This window comes from Entelurus aequoreus, linkage group LG09 (assembly GCF_033978785.1).
Source record: "Entelurus aequoreus isolate RoL-2023_Sb linkage group LG09, RoL_Eaeq_v1.1, whole genome shotgun sequence".
NCBI lineage: Eukaryota > Metazoa > Chordata > Actinopteri > Syngnathiformes > Syngnathidae > Entelurus > Entelurus aequoreus.
Window position 1 is genome coordinate 37,877,022 of NC_084739.1, and position 19,185 is coordinate 37,896,206.

At 41.0% G+C, this 19,185-nt stretch overlaps 2 protein-coding genes across 3 annotated transcripts in view; one reads left to right on the plus strand and one right to left on the minus strand.

Moving 5' to 3' along the window:
• The window catches only part of pcbd1 (pterin-4 alpha-carbinolamine dehydratase/dimerization cofactor of hepatocyte nuclear factor 1 alpha), a 163,544-nt gene that overhangs the window by 61,828 nt on the left and 82,531 nt on the right, over positions 1 to 19,185 (minus strand). The window lies entirely within an intron of this gene.
• Positions 1 to 19,185, plus strand: part of LOC133657406 (heparan-alpha-glucosaminide N-acetyltransferase-like) — a 91,576-nt gene that overhangs the window by 53,863 nt on the left and 18,528 nt on the right. For both annotated transcript variants that reach the window (XM_062058700.1, XM_062058699.1), the window contains 7 exons: positions 1,178 to 1,254; positions 5,619 to 5,649; positions 5,720 to 5,880; positions 10,754 to 10,866; positions 14,245 to 14,366; positions 14,842 to 14,965; positions 15,042 to 15,128. In XM_062058700.1, coding sequence (XP_061914684.1) covers positions 1,178 to 1,254; positions 5,619 to 5,649; positions 5,720 to 5,880; positions 10,754 to 10,866; positions 14,245 to 14,366; positions 14,842 to 14,965; positions 15,042 to 15,128 — 715 coding nt within the window. The remainder of the gene's footprint in view (positions 1 to 1,177; positions 1,255 to 5,618; positions 5,650 to 5,719; positions 5,881 to 10,753; positions 10,867 to 14,244; positions 14,367 to 14,841; positions 14,966 to 15,041; positions 15,129 to 19,185) is intronic.

Consider the following 19,185-nt stretch of genomic DNA (forward strand, 5'->3'; position numbering starts at 1 on the left):
ATAATTGATGGATGGGAAAGTATACTGTACATGCAAGAAGGAACTGGTTTACAATCACCATATCTAGATATGTTAATCCCATCTTTCGAAAAAAATTGTCCATACAAAATCTTACATACATTACTACCTGCATGCAACAACTTTATTAAGGTTTTTACATGTGTTTTAAAAAGCTAGTTTCAACCAAATTAAGCTATACATTTATTTTTTAGTGCATGTAAACACACTGAGTGTCTGTATGTGGGGTTGTAACATTACGTTTAGGGTTGGGTTGGGGTCCCCTCAGGAATCTAATAATAATACATAAGTAACAATGAAGACCACAATTAGGCCACAAACAAAATGTTGTTTAGGGTCACACAAAGCCCTTCATGTGGTGTTTGAATTCAGTACAAAACTTCCATTTGTTGTTAAACAAGTGCATGGAAGACACATGAAAACCTTATCTTTTACCATAAGTACATTTCCAATCACAAGGTACTTCATATGTTTCAATCAATTTATATTGTAAAGTTGCTGTCACACAGTAAGGCGGTCTATATTTCCTAATATTGTTAGATTGTATGTTGATTTTAAGTTTTCTAGACATGTTTTAAATAATGGCCAATGCTGATTTACAGCTAACCCACTCTTCCCCCAATGCAAGACGCCTCAAATTTCTCTCACGCAACACCTTTTTCCTGCCGTTCAATGGAAGCACTCCATCACGTGGGCAGTGTTTCATCAGCCTTGGCCAGTGCAAAGCATAAAGTGTATCATATATTCGATGCAAAGTCTATAGTCGGCAGTCCTGCTTGAGGAGATCCAGAGGACAAGTGTTCATTTCCTGAGTGATTTATAATGCTCAGGTTGCATTATCCTCCATGCAGAAGGTAGCAGAATTGAAAAAGTCAAAGTTAGATAAGAAATATCTGTTTGTTATTCTTTGTATATTTGGAACGTCAGGCACACAGGTACAAGAGGCCGAGAAAAAACAATGAACCGGCAACTAGCTGATGCCACAGCTGAACTAAATAGAACCGTAGTTACAATTACAGACAGGTATGCTCCACAGATACCTACAACAGGGGTAAAGGTCATGCATTTAGTGATGGACAGGAATTTACAAAAAAAAAGCACAGAAAATGACAGAAAAAGACCAAACTGATTGGTGAACAGACTTGTTCTGTCTTTGTAGGTTTGCCCTCACAGTGATGGTGTTTGTCAACTACGGTGGAGGAGGCTACTGGTTCTTTCAGCACGTACCATGGAACGGTGAAGTAAAACTCAATATGCTGTTTTGGTCAAGCAGAAGAGACTAAAATAATCAGTCAATTTGTGGCATCGCCTCACAACTGAAAATGGTGACAGTGCCCTTGAAGTCATCACTGATAGAGTGAAAAAAGTATTTACAAAAGCTGCAGCTGCTTAGAACAAAAGTGATCTTGATTAGTGATAAAATCATAATCCCTGACAAATCCATTGCTATTGTGAGCTACTTGTGTTTAGATATCGAATCAATAAGCAGACCCTCTAGGACAGGGCCACATTTCCAGAAATCTAAGGACCGGGGTAATCTGACTTCTCCCTTAACTATTAAGCCCCGTTTACACTGCAAACCAAATCAGATTTTTTTTTTTTGTCCTCAAGTGACACAGATCAGATATTTTTTGCCAGTCCAAACGCTACAAAGTGCTTCAAAACTGATCTTTTCCCATCAGTTTTGGGACACATCAAGAGGTAGTACGAATCAGATTGGAATCTGATCGTATCAAATGTGACTTCAGTCTAAATTGAATTGCGTAAGGAATGCGACTTGATTGCGACTTTTTGGTCATATTTGAGTGAGCTACGTCTTTCTTATGCGCAGGAAAAGATGCAGCCCGCCATCGGAAGTGGATACGTCATCACAACCTCCGGGTTCGATGAGCAAAGTATTTTTTCGGTGGCTATAAGTTGAATTTAAAAAAAATAAAACTAACGTAGATCCATGCTGATGTATATGTCTCTGCTACTTAACAGCCATAAAAAGATTAAAACCTTCCCAAATTAATTACACTATATACAGTCTATATATATATATATATATATATATATATATATATATATATATATATATATATATATATATATATATATATATATAAATATATACCTAGTCATACATGATATTATTTTAATTTATTTTCACGTTGAAAAAACCCCTTCATTTTCAAGGTGTGGTAACTTTTATTTTATTTCGTAGCATTAATAGCGACTTACTTGTTCATTTACGGAATCCGGTCAACTTACTTTGTTTTCACTTTATCGATCTGCGCATGCAAGTAACGTTGAGGCCACATTGGGGCCAAATTGGGTCTGATAAAGATCCCATTTTACTTGTACTCCAAACAGATCAACCGGTAAATTGAGAGCTTTGCCTTCCGGCTCAGCTCCTTCTTCACCACAACGGATCTATACAGCGTTCACATTACTGAAGACGCCGCACCAATCCGCCTGTCGATCTCACGATCCACTCTTCCCTCACTCGTGACCAAGACTCTGAGATACTTGAACTCCTCCACTTGGGGTAGGGTCTCCTCCCCAACCCGGGGATGGCACTCCACCCTTTTCCGGGCGAGAACCATGGACTCAGACTTGGAGGTGCTGATTCTCATCCCAGTCACTTCACACTCTGCTGCGAACCGATCCAGTGAGAGCTGAAGATCCTGGCCAGATGAAGCCATCAAGACCACATCATCTGCAAAAAGCAGAGACCTAATCCTGCAGCCACCAAACCGGATCCCCTCAACGCCATGACTGCGCCTAGAAATTCTGTCCATGAAAGTTATGAACAGAATCGGTGACAAAGGGCAGCCTTGGCGGAGTCCAATCCTCACTGGAAACGTGCCCGACTTACTGCCGGCAATGCGGACACTGATCGTACAGGTAGCAGACCGCCACAATCAGACAGTCCGATACCCCATACTCTCCGAGCACTCCCCACAGGACTTCCCGAGGGACACGGTCGAATGTCTTTTCCATGTCCACAAAGCACACATAGACTGGTTGGGCAAACTCCCATGCACCCTCAAGGACCCTGCCGAGAGTATAGAGCTGGTCCACAGTTCCACGCCCAGGATGAAAACCACACTGTTCCTCCTGAATCCGAGGTTCGACTATCCGGCGTAGCCTCCTTTACAGTACACCTGAATAGACCTTACCGGGAAGGCTGAGGAGTGTGATCCCACGATAGTTGGAACACACCCTCCGGTTCCCCTTCTTAAAGAGAGGAACCACCACCCCGGTCTGCCAATCCAGAGGTACCGCCCCCAATGTCCACGCGATGCTGCAGAATCTTGTCAACCAAGACAGCCCCACAGCATCCAGAACCAAAAGGAAATCCGGGCGGGTCTCATCCACCCCCGGGGCCTTGCCACCGAGGAGCTTTTTAACTACCTCAGCAACCTCAGCCCCAGAAATAGGAGAGCCCACCACAGAATCCCCAGGCACTGCTTCCTTATAGGAAGACATGTTGGTGGGATTGAGGAGGTCTTCGAAGTATTCTCTCCACCGATCCACAACATCCACAGTCAAGGTCAGCAGAACACCATCCTCACCATACACGGTGTTGACAGTGCACTGCTTCCACTTCCTGAGGCGGCGGATGGTGGTCCATCATCGAAGCCGTCCGGAAGCCGTTTTCCATGGCTTCCCCGAACTCCTCCCATTTCGGAGTTTTTGCCTCCACGACTGCTGAAGCCGCACACTGCTTGGCCTGTCTGTACCTGTCCGCTGCCTCCGAAGTCCTATGAGCCAAAAGAACCCGATAGGACTCTTTCTTCAGCCTGACGGCATCCCTCACCGCTGGTGTCCACCAACGGGTTCTAGGATTACCGCCACGACAGGCACCAACTACTTTGCGGACACAGCTCCAATCAGCCGCCTCGACATTAGAGGTGCGGAACATGGTCCACTCGGACTCATTGTCCAGCACCCCACTCGTGACATGTTCAAAGTTCTTCCAGAGGTGGGAATTGAAACTCTCTCTCACAGGAGACTCTGCTAGACGTTCCCGTCTGTCCGGCATCCTCCCCCACCATCGCAGTCAACTCACCGCCAGGTGGTGATCGGTAGAAAGCTCCGCCCCTCTCTTCACCTGAGTGTCCAAAACATGAGGCCGCAAATCCGATGACACAACTACAAAGTCGATCATGGAACCGCGGCCTAGGGTGTCCTGGTGCCAAGTGCCATTTTTCCCAATCACGCCTCTCTACGTTTCACTGTCGTTGCCAACATGAGTGTTGAAGTCCTCCAGTAGGACAAGGGAATCACCCGGGGGAGCACTTTCCAGTACTCCCTCGAGTGTATCCAAAAAGGGTGGGTACTCTGAACTGCTGTTTGGTGCGTAAGCACAAACAACAGTCAGGACCCGTCCCCCCACCCGAAGGTGGAGAGAAGCTACCCTCTCGTCCACTGGGTTGAACTCCAACGTGCAGGTTTTGAGCCGGGAGGCAACAAGAATTTCTACCTCAGCCTGTCACCTCTCACTGCGTGCAACGCCAATGTGGAAGAGAGTCCAGCCCCTCTCGAGAGAACTGGTTCCAGAGCCCTTGCTGTGCGTCGAAGTGAGTCCGACTATTTCCAGCCGGAACTTCTCCACCTCGCGCACTAGCTCAGGCTCCTTCCCCCCAGCGATGTGACATTCCACGTCCCAAGAGCTAGCTTATGTAGCCGAGGATCGGACCGCCAAGTGCCCTGCCTTCGGCTGCCGCCCAGCTCACACTGCACCCGACCTCTATGGCCCCTCCCATGAGTGGTGAGCCCATTGGAGGGGGGACCCACATTGCCTCTTCGGGCTGTGCCCGGCCGGGACCCATGGGGGCAGGCCCGGCCACCAGGTGCTCGCCATCATGCCCCAACTCCAGGCCTGGCTCCAGAGGGGGGCCCCGGTGACCTGCGTCCGGGCGAGGGAAATCGGAGTCTCGGTTTTTGTATTTCCATAGAAGTCTTCGAGCTGCTCTTTGTCTGATCCCTCACCTAGGACCTGTTTGTCTTGGGATACCAGGGGGGCATGGAAGCCCCCAGACAACATAGCTCCTAGGATCATTGGGACACGCAAACTCCTCTACCACGATAAGGTGGCAGCTCAGAGAGGAGTTGTGTATTTTCTTTAAAACAAAATATTAAATAACCTAACCCCCAAGTTCCTCTCACTCATCTGCAACCCTTTCTGACATCTTGTTAGGAATGTTCACATAATTGATCACCCCATCACAGGTAAAATATCAGTGTGTATTTTGTGAACAAAAAAATAACAAGGACAAGTACCACTGAAGGGTGGATGGAACTGTGTAGGAAAGTAGAAAACGATTAAGTAGAAAACAAACACCATAATAATGTTTTTTTTTTGTTTTCTTTTTTTGCCCAGAGGTGTGCTCACTTAAAGTTCCATAATAGCCTTTTTGCCAGATCTATAACTCTATATTGATTTTAGAGATGATTTGATGAATCTTTTCTGTGCTGAAGGGCTTCTACTGTCACATAACTATACCTTATTATTAATCATATTGATAACAGAGGCTGTCCTCTTTGGGACAACATGTTCTTCATGACCTGATTGTGAAGAATAGAAAATAACTATTGACTATTTCCTGCAGGTCTGACAGTGGCCAGTATCGTCATGCCATGGTAGGTGTACTTCTTTCTTAGCACACTTATCAAAAAAACAACCTGATCACCATCATTTTGTGTCGTCAAGGTTTGTCTTTGCCATCGGGACTTCGGTGGTGTTGGCGATCCGATCCATGCAGAGGAGAGGTGTGGGCCGCCTGCAGCTGCTGCGCAAGGTCACGTGGAGAACTCTGGTCCTGCTGATGCTCGGCTTCTGCTTCCTCAACTACTCCCCGCGAGATGGACCACGTAGGTGCAAAATTAGCGTGCACTGTTAATGGAACAAGAACATCCTGTTTGCGGACAGGTTTGTTATTTACTTCAGCTCTGTGCTGGGAACATCATTAAAGCATAATAGCCGGACCACTCGCCACATAAATAATGTACCCGTTCATTTCAAACACAATCTTAGACAAACTGAAGCAGGACTGAGGAGCTGCTGAAGTCCTCTCCGGTTCTTTAACATATTGTTTCCAAACTAACATTTTTATATCAGGTCTCATTTAGATATAGGACACTAAAAGCAGTACAATATTCAGATTGTGCTCCAGATTTGTGCTAAAAGCTGCAGAGGAGTGTCAGGGTTGTCTGACTCCTCAATTCATCTTCCACCTGGGGATGCACAGGGCGACTTTCACACATTAGCCAGATTCTAATGGATTTTTTTTTTCCTGGGTGCATGTCTTTGTAACCCGTTTAACAAAAATATTGTTAGTGTGTGTGTGTGTGTGTGTGTGTGTTTGTGTGTGTGTGTGTGTGTGTGTGTGTGTTTGTGTGTGTGTGTGTGTATTCCCAATCCAGCACCAAGGGACGTTTAACAGGGAAAGACTGAGCAAAAACAAGCAGCGCAGTAATGGACGATTACAAACAGATAGAATTACAGGTCTCAGCCCCTTGCAGCTGCTCCTCTGGCTTCTCACAACAAGACCACTTTTACCATAAACTGCTGCTCGGACCACGCTCTCCAAGGGCGCCGTCAGCTACATTGTGGGGAGGTTTGATCTAATAAGAGAATAAAGTCACATTATCTGAATAGCCTTCAATGTCAAGACAAGGCAGGGAAAATAGTGATCACCTTTAACACAACCTCGGGTCAACCTTGTGAAAACCTTACAAAGCAAATATAGGACAACCCCTCTCTTTCAACACCCATTTTCAGAAAAATATTGAATTGAATGAGTCTTTTTTATTATGTCAGTTAAATCCACTTTTATGAACCACATTTCTTAGCTGCTTTACACTTTTTTGATGACTCTGATTCTCTGATCTCCGTTACCTTAAAGGGCAACTGCACTTTTTTGGGGAATTTTGCCTGTCGCTCACAATCATTATGAAAGACAAGAACACATGTCTTCTTTTTTTTTTTACGATTTTAAAGATGATAAAAAACACTTAAAAGATGCGGCTAATGGGAGTCACTGTTGTAGCCTTCAAAGCCCTCCAAAACAACTTCAAAACCCTCCAACGTTATATGTACACACTGCAAGTCTATATATAATGTAGTAACAGGAACGTTTATTAACAATATGTAATATGTTCAATATTTACCGTATTTTAATGATTTTAATAATTTCCCGGACTGATTTCTTCAGCGCATTGATTTCTGTTTACATACAGTCGTGGTCAAAAGCTTACATACACTTGTAAAGGACAAAATGTCATGGCTGTCTTGAGTTTTCAATAATTTCTACAACTCTTATTTTTTTCTGATAGAGTGATTGGAGCACATACTTGTTGGTCACAAAAAACATTCATGAAGTTTGGTTCTTTTATGAATTTATTATGGGTCTACTGAAAATGTGACCAAATCTGCTGGGTCAAAAGTATACATACAGCAATGTTTGTCCATCTGACATCACATGGACAAAGATAAGACCTTCTGGAGGAAAGGCTAAATCAGGCTAGAATTAAGGTTTTAGAATGGCCTTCCCAATGTCCTGACTTAAACGTGTGGACAATGCTGAAGAAACAAGTCCATGTCAGAAAACCAACAAATTTAGCTGAACTGCACCAATTTTGTCAAGAGGAGTGGTCAAAAATTCAACCAGAAGCTTGCCAGAAGCTTGGGGTGGCTACCAAAAGCACTTTATTGCAGTGAAACTTGCCAAGGGACATGTAACCAAATATTTACATTGCTGTATGTATACTTTTGACCCAGCAGATTTTCTCACATGTTCAGTAGACCCATAATAAATTCATAAAAGAACCAAACTCCATGAACGTTTTTTGTGACAAATAAGTATGTGCTCCAATCACTCTAAGTTGTAAAAATGATTAGAAACTCAAGACAGCCATGACATTATGTTCATTACAAGTGTATGTACTTTTGACCACGACTATAGCAGCGCACGTCTGACTTCTGGCAACAAGTGTGTTCCTACTTCCGGAATCAAACACGAGTGATGTGTTCTAATCATGGCAGAATTGGTAACAGACAACAAAGACGACTATTTTTGGACAAATGAGGATTTACAACCTTATACTTTTGAAGCTAAATATACTGATGCTTATAGAAGCCAGCACAAAGAAAGAGTGAGACGTTGGAGCAGACGGAAGCAGGGAGAGAAGGATGAAAGTGATTTTACATTGGTTGTTTATTTATTCTGCAGTTTTTAACCAGCTCTGATTTCACAAAAAGCTTCTATAATATTCTGAAACACTTTGCAGTTGCAGCGCGCTGTGCTAAAGATGATACAAGGACCAAAGATACCAACCAGCATTAAAATGCAGAAGAGAAAATGTGTAAAATTCTCTCCCGAGTTTGTTGTTTTTGCATATACAAACCGCTAGACACAGAAACCAGGGTAAAACATACTGTCCTATATTTGGTCAATATTTTACTTGCTTTGGGTATTCTTTAAGCTTGATTGCTAGGAAAAGTAAAGCAACAGTAAAAAGTAATTTGTCCATAATGTAACAACTATCAATCGTGTCAATTTTGTACACCGACTTGCTACAAAGAACATTTCTGTTATTGAGATTGACCCTGACTTTTAGTCGTCTAAAATAACCCTGGACCAGCCAGGACACCTCACTGTTGAGTTATAGACTTAGACTTGGACTGAGACAAACGTTATTGATCCACAAGGGAAATTGTTCCACACAGTAGCTCAGTTACAAAGGAAGGAGAGGATAATGCAGGTATAAAGTAGACAAAAAATTTACCATATATGTAATATTTAGACATTATATATATACAGTATATAATATATACTGATATATTATATTATTATATTATATTTGTATTTAATATATACAATATATAAGAAATCCCAATTACCATAAACAAATTATTACAGTATATGTAACAGCTGCAGCAAAAAAAAGGGCAGCATAAACTAGAGGTTAGATCCAGCAGAAAATATACATTATAAACAAAGAGATGTAGCTAACATAGGTCAGGTAATAGACAGATATCATCTATTGTTGTATGGCGAGTGATTATAGTGATTATAGTGTTAGCATCTGTGCTAATGTCATATCTATACACATTTCAGTATGTTTCATTATTGGGTATGTATGATTAATCACTTGCATTATAGTCTGATTACCTGATAGTTATTTATTGATGGATGTTTTTGTTAGGGTTGTCCCAATTTTCACTTCCGATACAATACCGATATAGTAGCTTTGAGTATTGGCCAATACCGATATTGTCACAGTCCCTGCAGTGTCTTGTGTGTTTGTGTCGTCTGTCTGCCTTTGGGTCCGCCAGCTCGTTAAATCGTGACAGATGTAAACCGATATGATATCAGCATGAATCATAGTACAGACTATTATTATTTCATAGTGTGGAATGTTAGAAAATGTTTGAGCGAGTGAAATTGCAGAACAACGATAGGCATGAAAAACAATAACCTTATGACAGATGCATGCTTTTGAAGTGGAGTGCTATTTTTATTTTATTTTTTTTAAGTCGTAAGTTTAATGATGCGGACGTGTTTGTTTAATACACTTGGAGACTTTGTAACTGTAAGTAATATGCAACTATAATTATATGATAATTGTTTCTATTGACAAAAGTCGATGTAAACATGTTTTAGACTGCAATATTGTTCAATTAAGGACATTTATTAAATTTAGCTTCTGTGCTTAGCTGTGGTGTAGCTGCTTGCTTCTAGTAGCCTATAGCCTACCATGTTTACCTTTTGTAAACGAGTTCACTAAAGTACAAGAAAAGATTAAACTTCTGTGCTTATTGGAGGACATTTAGATGTTAACTGGCTGTTTGCAAAAGTAAACGCGCTGTAGGACTGCTTGATTTGTAGATTTGAGATGCAAGACGGTACCTTCAGAGATACCAGAACTAGGCAGGACAGTTTGTGATTTGCTTTTATTGCCCCATATGTACAGATGTGCCCAATTTATAACAACAACTAACATCATTTGTTGCTAGCTTAATATAACCAAAGACCAATAAATGTGCATCTTTTAATCATGCCCACTTGATTGAATCCGATACTATGGGCTTTGTCGTAACCATGGGCAGAGAGACCCCATGAAATGTGGAAGAAGTCAGACCGATACACAGAATTACTTTAAAAAAACAACAAAAAAAAGACAACTATATTATCGCTGTAAATTTGTCCTTACTACACTGCATGACAGCAGGGGGTGTTGGGTAATTCAAAACCTCTGTGGAATGAATATAAAAGTAATGATAAATACAGGAATCAAACGTACATTATTGTGAAATACTTAGTTTGACGTCAAGTTAGAAGTGTAAGGAGTAAATCATGCTGGGGTGTAATGATTGGGATTTCATTGTTTTTACGGCACATTTTGCAGCAAAGAGCTTTTCAATTAACTAATGTGTAGATTACCATCAATCTCCCAACCAAGAGTCAATCTTATCCCCCTCAATTTGTCCTGACCAAGAGATAACTGGGAACCTTTGATCCGCGCCCTCCGACATCCATATCCGGCGCAACTCGTTCTGTCCATCAGTCTTCTTCCGAACGTAGCAGTTGTATTGGTGGGACGGTTGAGAAGATCCCATTACCAATATTATCAGTTTGCTGATTTATAATATGCTCAGATCAGCAGGAACACCCTCACTCCACTGAGTTATGTACGTCTGTGTTCATGAATGCATCACTTATACTTGCTTCATGTTTTGCAGTGTCCTGGTCCTGGCTCAGGATCCCTGGTGTGCTACAGCGTCTGGCTTTCACCTACTTTGCCTTGGCTCTGCTGCAGACCCTATGGGGAAACAAAGAGAATGGACAAAGTGAAGTAAGCAGTCATGATCGAGTCAGTCAAACTTGAAAGTTTTTTAGTGAATCAAAACAGATGAAACTCTAATTGAATTTGTATTAGCTCCTCCTAACAGAGTTGATCTTTGCCTCAAATCAACTCTTCTTTCCCCTACGTGCTCGAGCTGCATCACAGGCTTGACAAAACGAAAGATTCAATCGCTAATCCCAATGATTTCACTGACTCACAGATCCTTGATGAAGACTCGAATTTCACTGACTCTGGGGTGGTCGACAATAAGACAAGTTCACTCAAATTTCACTGACTCACGGATGCTTGACAAAGAGTCAAGTTGACTCGAGGTTAACTGAATTGCGAGTGCTCGACGAAGACCCAAGTTTTACTGACTCACGGGTGCTCAACGAAGATTCAAGTTTCAGTGACTCATGGGTGCTTGGCGAAGATTCACGTTTCACAGACTCGCTGGGGCTCGACGAAGACTCAAGTTTCACTGACTCACGGATGCTTGACGAAGATTTACGTTTCACAGACTCGCTGGGGCTTGACGAACACTCTAGTTTCACTGACTTTTGGATGCCCTAATAAAGACTCAAGTTTCACTGACTCATGGGTGTCCAACAAAAACCCAGGTTTCACTGACTAGCAGGTCCCTGACGAAGACTTGAGTTTCACTGACTCGCAGGTGCTCGACGAAGACTTGTGTTTTTGCTAAAACCTGAATGTTTGACAGACTCAAGTTTACTGAATCATGGATACCCTAATGGAGACCCGAGTTTCAGTGATCATGGATGCCCAAGGAAAACTCAAGTGTCACTGACCTGTGGGTGCCTGATTAAGACTCGAGTTTCAATGACTCCTGGGTGCCCTAATGAAACCCCAGCTTTTACTGACTCACGAGCACTCGACAACGACTCAAGTTTCACTGACTCATGGTTGCCTGATTAAGACTCGAGTTTCAATGACTCCTGGGTGCTCTAATGAAACCCCAGCTTTTACTGACTCACAGGCACTCGACAACGACTCAAGTTTCACTGACTCACGGTTGCTTAAAGAATACCCAAGTTTCACAGACACACAGGTGATTGACAAAGACTCAAGTTTCAGTGGTTCACTGAGGCTTCCTGCATTCACATGTCCTGTAAAAGCCAGAGTTGGGACACTGTCAACATATCCCTGTAACAGAGGGGAGTGTGTCTTTGTTTAAGGAAATCCTGCAATGACTAATTTTAACACCCGAGTCGCACTTCTCCCACCCTGTTTTCATGTTGCCTTCTCCAATCGTTGTAGGACAAAAAATTATATTATATAGTTTATACGCCACACGCATCAGACACTGGTGCTGATGTTATCGCATCCCTTTTCTTTAGGCCAGTAAATTCCATCTGTAGGCTACTGTTATGGAAGAATCTATACAACAAATGTTGGTATTGTTCGGTACCGATTTACACAAAACATTTTTAAATTAGTTGAATGATGTTGTGTTTTTTGCTTTTAACTTGCTGATCATGATTATTAGTAGTATAAAACACAAGACAAATATACTTATTTGTGGACAATTTAACAATATTTAATGCATTAACATATTTAAAAAAGTAAACAAAAATAAAAACTACTATTCTCTGAGTTTAAAGTACCAATGATTGATTGTCACACACACTAAGTGGTGAAATGTGTCCTCTGCATTTGACCCATCCCCTTGTTCACCCCCTGGGAGGTGAGGGGAGCTGTGGGCAGCAGCAGTGGCCGCGCCCGAGAATCATTTTTGGTGATTTAACCCCCAATTCCAACCCTTGATGCTGAGTGCCTAGCAGGGAGGTAATGGGTCCCATTTTTATAGTCTTTGGTATGACTCGGCCGGGGTTTGAACTTACGACCTACCGATCTCAGGTAACTCTAACCACTAGGCCACTGAGTAGGTTATAAACTATATATTAATATATACATTTTATTTAAACAACACATATATATGTGAAAATAAACATACAAGATAACTGCAAAACATTGTTCTCATCACACTAGTATAGGGCCCCCTTTACACTGCACACCAAATCTGATTTTTTTTCTCTCAAGTGACACACATAAAAAAAATGTTGCCGGTCTAAACGCTCCAAAGTGCTTCAAATCTGATCTTTTGGCATCAGATTCAGGCCACATCAGGGGGTAGTCCTGAATCCGATTGGAATCTGATCTTTTCAAAGGTAACTTCAGTGTAAATGCAATTCGACCTGAATGTGACTTTTTCGTTAGCTTTGGGTGAGCTACGTCACTCATATGCGCGGGGAAAGACAGAGTCGCCAGCAGAAGTGGATTTTTCATCACATTATCCAGTTTCGGTGAGCAAAGTAGATTTAAGGCGACCAAACATTCTATTTGCACACTATTGACTATTGTCAATAGTGTGCAAATACTAGGCTATATGTAATATATGAAGATGCATATTTTCATTCCAAAGAAATAGCGATTGTTGAAGGACCGGAATTGACGCTGTGGCGCATTTGCTTTTTACATGTGAGTTTAAAAATAAAGCTTGCAAAGACACATACATTCAGACATGATATTACTTTAATTTACTTTGACTTAAAAAAAAAACACTCATTTTAAGGTGTTGCGACTTTTATTTCATTTTGTAGTAGTAGCGACTTCCTTCTGGTCAAATTCCTTTGTTTTCACTTCATCAAAGTGTGCATGAGGCCACATTGGGACCACATTGGGGACACATTGGGGCTTGTGGAGTCTGATAAAAATAAAATTTTACTTGCAGTGTAAACAGGCAGCTGGAAAAAATGAGATTTCAAAAAAATCCGATGGAGGTCTGTTTGGCCTGCAGTGTAAACATAATGTTGATCCAATTCTATAATGGTACTACGATGGTGTCAATATTAACAATATTTAGAATGATACAACCACCTCAAGTGGAATCTCTATGTAAAAGGCTATTGAATATTTTGAAATTCAAACCAATTCAACAACTGCAAAAAATCTTTCCTAATGGACATTCTATAGTACTGTGTACCGGTAATTGTAATTTTATAATTTGTAATTTTGAAGTAATTATGGGTATAATCATTATTATCATTTGTAATAACTAAATATCAATCAATTGTGTTTAATAAATAGTTTACAAGCTATTAATACATTTAGTGTTAACAAGTATAGCAAGTATAGCATTTTTATATTTCATTTTGACATGTTCATAATTATTTTTATGACAAAGTCAATTCATTCTGTATAAGGTCTCTTTTGAACACATTCAAATTTACCAAATTTGCTTCTTCGAGTCCATGTTTATACTAACAAATCAGATCACAACACCAACAAACATATCTTGAAGCTCAGGACCAAAATTATATAAATTGTCAACAATTCAACTTTAATTTAATGGGGTTTGTGCCACAGGGTCACTGGTGGTCTCCAGTCCAGGATGTGGTGCTCTACTGGCCCCAATGGCTCATCATCATTCTCTTGGAGACGTTGTGGCTATACATCACCTTCCGCCTGCCTGTACCCAACTGCCCCACGTATGTACTCTCATGTATCCACTAAATAATTCACTTTTCCCATATGCAGAGGGTGTAAATTGCATACAGCTCTCCTTAATGGCGTGATCCCCAAGTTTGGATAATGGCGTATAGCAGCCTTTACTGTGCAGTGTGCACCTTGTGCTGCTGCTGTTAGGTACTAAGGTGATTTATGGGCCTGCGCTGGATGCTGGAGAGGGCGTAATTAGACTATCTGGATATGTCATGTTCCGTAAGAGGAGTGGAGGTCGAGGATCCATCTTCCTCGCTCTGAGTCCTCTGCTAAGTGTTGCTTTTTGTGTGTCCCTCCTAACACAAAATTACAAACCTGTGTCTGTTTCAACCAGACTGTTTTGGTGTTTTAACCTCATTAATTGTTATTTTCTACGTGTGAGACAAAATGAGGCTTGCGTGTTTAATATTTTTCATCCTACCCATTTACCTCTGTTGCTGTGTTGATGTCTCTTGTTATCAGAGGCTATTTAGGAGCAGGTGGAATTGGGGATAATGGTCTTTACCCAAACTGCACTGGAGGGGCGGCAGGGTACATTGACAAGTGGATGTTTGGTGACAACATCTATAGGTACCCCACGTGCAAAGTAAGTCTTTTTTTTTTAATAGCACAGGTCTTCTTACAATGGGAGGATTTAAAATAGCCATTTTCGCCTTCTGCAGGAAATGTACCGCTCCACACAACCATTCGACCCAGAGGGGATTCTCGGTACAATCAACTCAATTGTGATGGGATTTATGGGGATGCAGGTAAGACACTATTTTTATTTATTTTCTTACTTCTCATTTTTAATAAGTGTGGCACAATTTCGGTTTGTCGCACCAAAACTGGACTTTAGGCAGTGGTTAAAGGCCTACTGAAACCCACTACTACCGACCACGCAGTCTGATAGTTTATATATCAATGATGAAATCTTAACATTATAACACATGCCAATACGGCCGGGTTAACTTATAAAGTGACATTTTAAATTTGCCGCTAAACTTCCGGTTCGAAACGCCTCTGAGGATGACGTATGCGTGTGACGTAGCCCGGCGAACACGGGTATGCCTTCCACATTGAAGCCGATATGAAAAAGCTCTGTTTTCATTTCATAATTCCACAGTATTCTGGACATCTGTGTTCGTGAATCTGTTTCAATCATGTTCATTGCATTATGGAGAAGGAAGCCAAGCAAGCAAAGAAGAAAGTTGTCGGTGCGAAATGGACGTATTTTTCGAACGTAGTCAGCCACAACAGTACACAGCCGGCGCTTCTTTGTTTACATTCCCGAAAGATGCAGTCAAGATGGAAGAACTCGGATAACAGAGACTCTAACCAGGAGGACTTTTGATTTGGATACACAGACGCCTGTAGAGAACTGGGACAACACAGACTCTTACCAGGATTACTTTGATTTGGATGACAAAGACGCAGACGTGCTACTGTGAGTATGCAGCTTTGGCTTTTTTTTGCGTATGTACGTAACTTTTTTAAAATATATAAGCTTTATGAACCTTGGGTTAGGTGAACGGTCTTTTGGGCTGAGTGATTGTGTGTGTTGATCATGTGTTTGAATTGTATTGGCGTGTTCTATGGAGCTAGGAGCTAGCAGAGGAGCTAGGAGCTAGCATAACACGTACCGTACCGTAAGTGCGCGTCACGTACGTAACTTTTTAAAAATATATAAGCTTTATGAACCTTGGGTTAGGTGAACGGTCTTTTGGGCTGAGTGATTGTGTGTGTTGATCATGTGTTTGAATTGTATTGGCGTGTTCTATGGAGCTAGGAGCTAGCAGAGGAGCTAGGAGCTAGCATAACAAACACGCAGGTGTTATTATGCAGGATTAATTTGTGGCATATTAAATACAAGCCTGGTTGTGTTGTGGCTAATAGAGTATATATATGTCTTGTGTTTATTTACTGTTGTAGTCATTCCCAGCTGAATACCAGGTACCGTGAGTATGCAGCCTTGGCTGCTAAACATTCGATAACTTGACCGTATGTGCGCGTCACGTACGTAACTTTTTAAAAATATATAAGCTTTATGAACCTTGGGTTAGGTAAACGGTCTTTTGGGCTGAGTGATTGTGTGTGTTGATCAGGTGTTTGAATTGTATTGGCGTGTTCTATGGAGCTAGGAGCTAGCAGAGGAGCTAGGAGCTAGCATAACAAACACGCAGGTGTTTTTATGCAGGATTAATTTGTGGCATATTAAATATAAGCCTGGTTGTGTTGTGGCTAATAGAGTATATATACGTCTTGTGTTTATTTACTGTTGTAGTCATTCCCAGCTGAATATCAGGTCACCCCCGGCTCTCACAGCATCTTCCCTATCTGAATAGCTTCAACTCCCCACTAGTCCTTCACTTGCACTTTACTCATCCACAAATCTTTCATCCTCGCTCAAATTAATGGGGAAATTGTCGCTTTCTCGGTCCGAATCTCTCTCACTTCATGCGGCCATCATCGTAAACAATAGGGAACTTTGCGTATATGTTCAACTGACTACGTCACGCTACTTCCGGTAGGTGCAAGCCTTTTTTTTATCAGATACCAAAAGTTGCAATCTTTATCGTCGTTGTTCTATACTAAATCCTTTCAGCAAAAATATGGCAATATCGCGAAATGATCAAGTATGACACATAGAATAGATCTGCTATCCCCGTTTAAATAAAAAAAATTCATTTCAGTAGGCCTTTAAGACTATGGATAAGTCTTGGTCGTATATTATCTGTGTGACTTCGAGAAGTGTGTTTTTCTTACTCTGCAGCATGTTGTCCGTAGGTCGCTTCGTCAGTACTTGCCTTACTGTAGAAATAGCAACTACATAGACATTTATTCTAACACTACCTTAGGGTTCAATATCAATGATTTAAGTTAATTTAATCACAATCACTTTCCAGAATCAATGAAACGTTGCACAAAACATTGGAAAAGGCTGTCATGAATGGAAGTACAGTAGGACCTAATTGGCTCTGTGATATAATAGCTTCTGAGTCAAAACATGTATATCTCAAATCAACGTCTTCTATTGAAATGAATCAAAATCAATCTAATAAGTGCTTAGCCCCCCAAAACAGCACAATCATAACATATACGATGCCTTTTTAAAAGAAAAAAACTTTTAGCAAGGAAATATTGCATAAAAACAATACAATAGAATGTCGTACTAACAACTATAGTAGTTTTATGTAGTAATGTTCACAGTGTTTACCTTTGAGAGGGGACTTCTACGGTATCTCCTTCCAGCTGCTTCTCTGTAAAACACACCATCAGCACCTTGTCCTTATTTTCATGCATAAATGTCTGCCGTTTAGATATTATTTTAACTTTCTTGACTGGCGTTAGGCTCATTCTGCTTCAGTGTGGTGCAGACTAGCTCAGTCAAGTTGGCGACACGCGCTGTCATGTTTTGATGATTTCTTTATTCAATTCAATGAAAATCATCCACTTCTTTGAGAACTGTCCTTCACAGTCACTTTCTTCCTTTTCATTGGTTGGAAAAAAAAGTAACTATAAGGTACTTCTTACAAGGTAGACCAGATGTTTTGGGCGGCTCTCACAGGGTTCTTTGTGATATTTGCCACGTCAACGAATGGCAGCGATGCTTATTACTCAAATTGGTGGCTAACAATGCAGCTAATGGGATTCATCTATTGCGCCCATAAAGCATTCTACAAACGTTTGTAAACAAACATCCAAATTCGCCAACAATACTCCATTTACATGTTGTAACCTGCACACTACCTAAGTATTAGCGATATTGTTATTATAAGCGCTAACGCACAGGAACTACTTTTAGTAGCGCCGTGATCAAAGAGCGCTAACAAACTTATGCAGTTTTTGACATACTGAGACTGTGAGCTGCTGCATCGCCATTGAGTTGGTGAAAGTTAATTCTAGATTATAAATAATGCCTCTTACTTGTATCTCAGAAAGATGTGGCTATAAACTGAGAAGTTGGTCAACTATGACATTCAACTTAGATGTGGAGGAAAATCAAAAAGATGCTCGTTTTTATTTGTTTTAACTTTGTGAGGATTACAGTTAATTCTTCATCTAAACGGGAAGATATAAACATCCCATCAGTCGACATCCCACATTGTACAGTAAGTGATTTTTTTATAATGATCGTAATTTGTAATTCTTGTTTAGCTACTTGTTGGATCTGCTTATCACTCAGCTTCTGAAACTTGTAGCGCCTCCTCCGTATATTCATACACACAAATATAATGTTCTGGATCATCATTTGTCCCAAAGTAGTCGTCGTTGTCTGTCATGAAGTCTGCCATGGTTAGTGTTGGTTGTTGTTGTTGTAGGAAACAGTGAATGTTGTGGTGCGTCTATGAAATAATATGCCGCTGTATGTCTAAAATGAACAAAATACGTAAATATTACATGTTATTATGAATGTGCCGATTACTACATTACATATATACTTACAGTGTGTATATAGAACGCTGATGGAGGTTTTTGGATGTTTTTAAAGGCAGAATAGAGCGAATCCCATTTCCTCCGGTGTTGGCTGACTTTTGCTATTGTTTATTTACAAGTTAAAATGAACAAAAAAAACCTCATATGTGTTTTACTTTCAAAAAAGTGCAGTTCCCCTTTAAGTTGGGACACTCTTGAGTTGAGGTACCATTGTATTGCGAGATGTCATCCCAGACCATTAAAGGATTATTTCCGGGCATTTGTTGTTCTTTCTTTGGCAATGCTCATTCTCACGATGAACAATCCTCAAAAAGCACATTCACTTTTTGTCCAGTTGTTATTGAAGTTAAGTTCAGGGATGTCCGATTATATCCGCTGATATTGGCATAA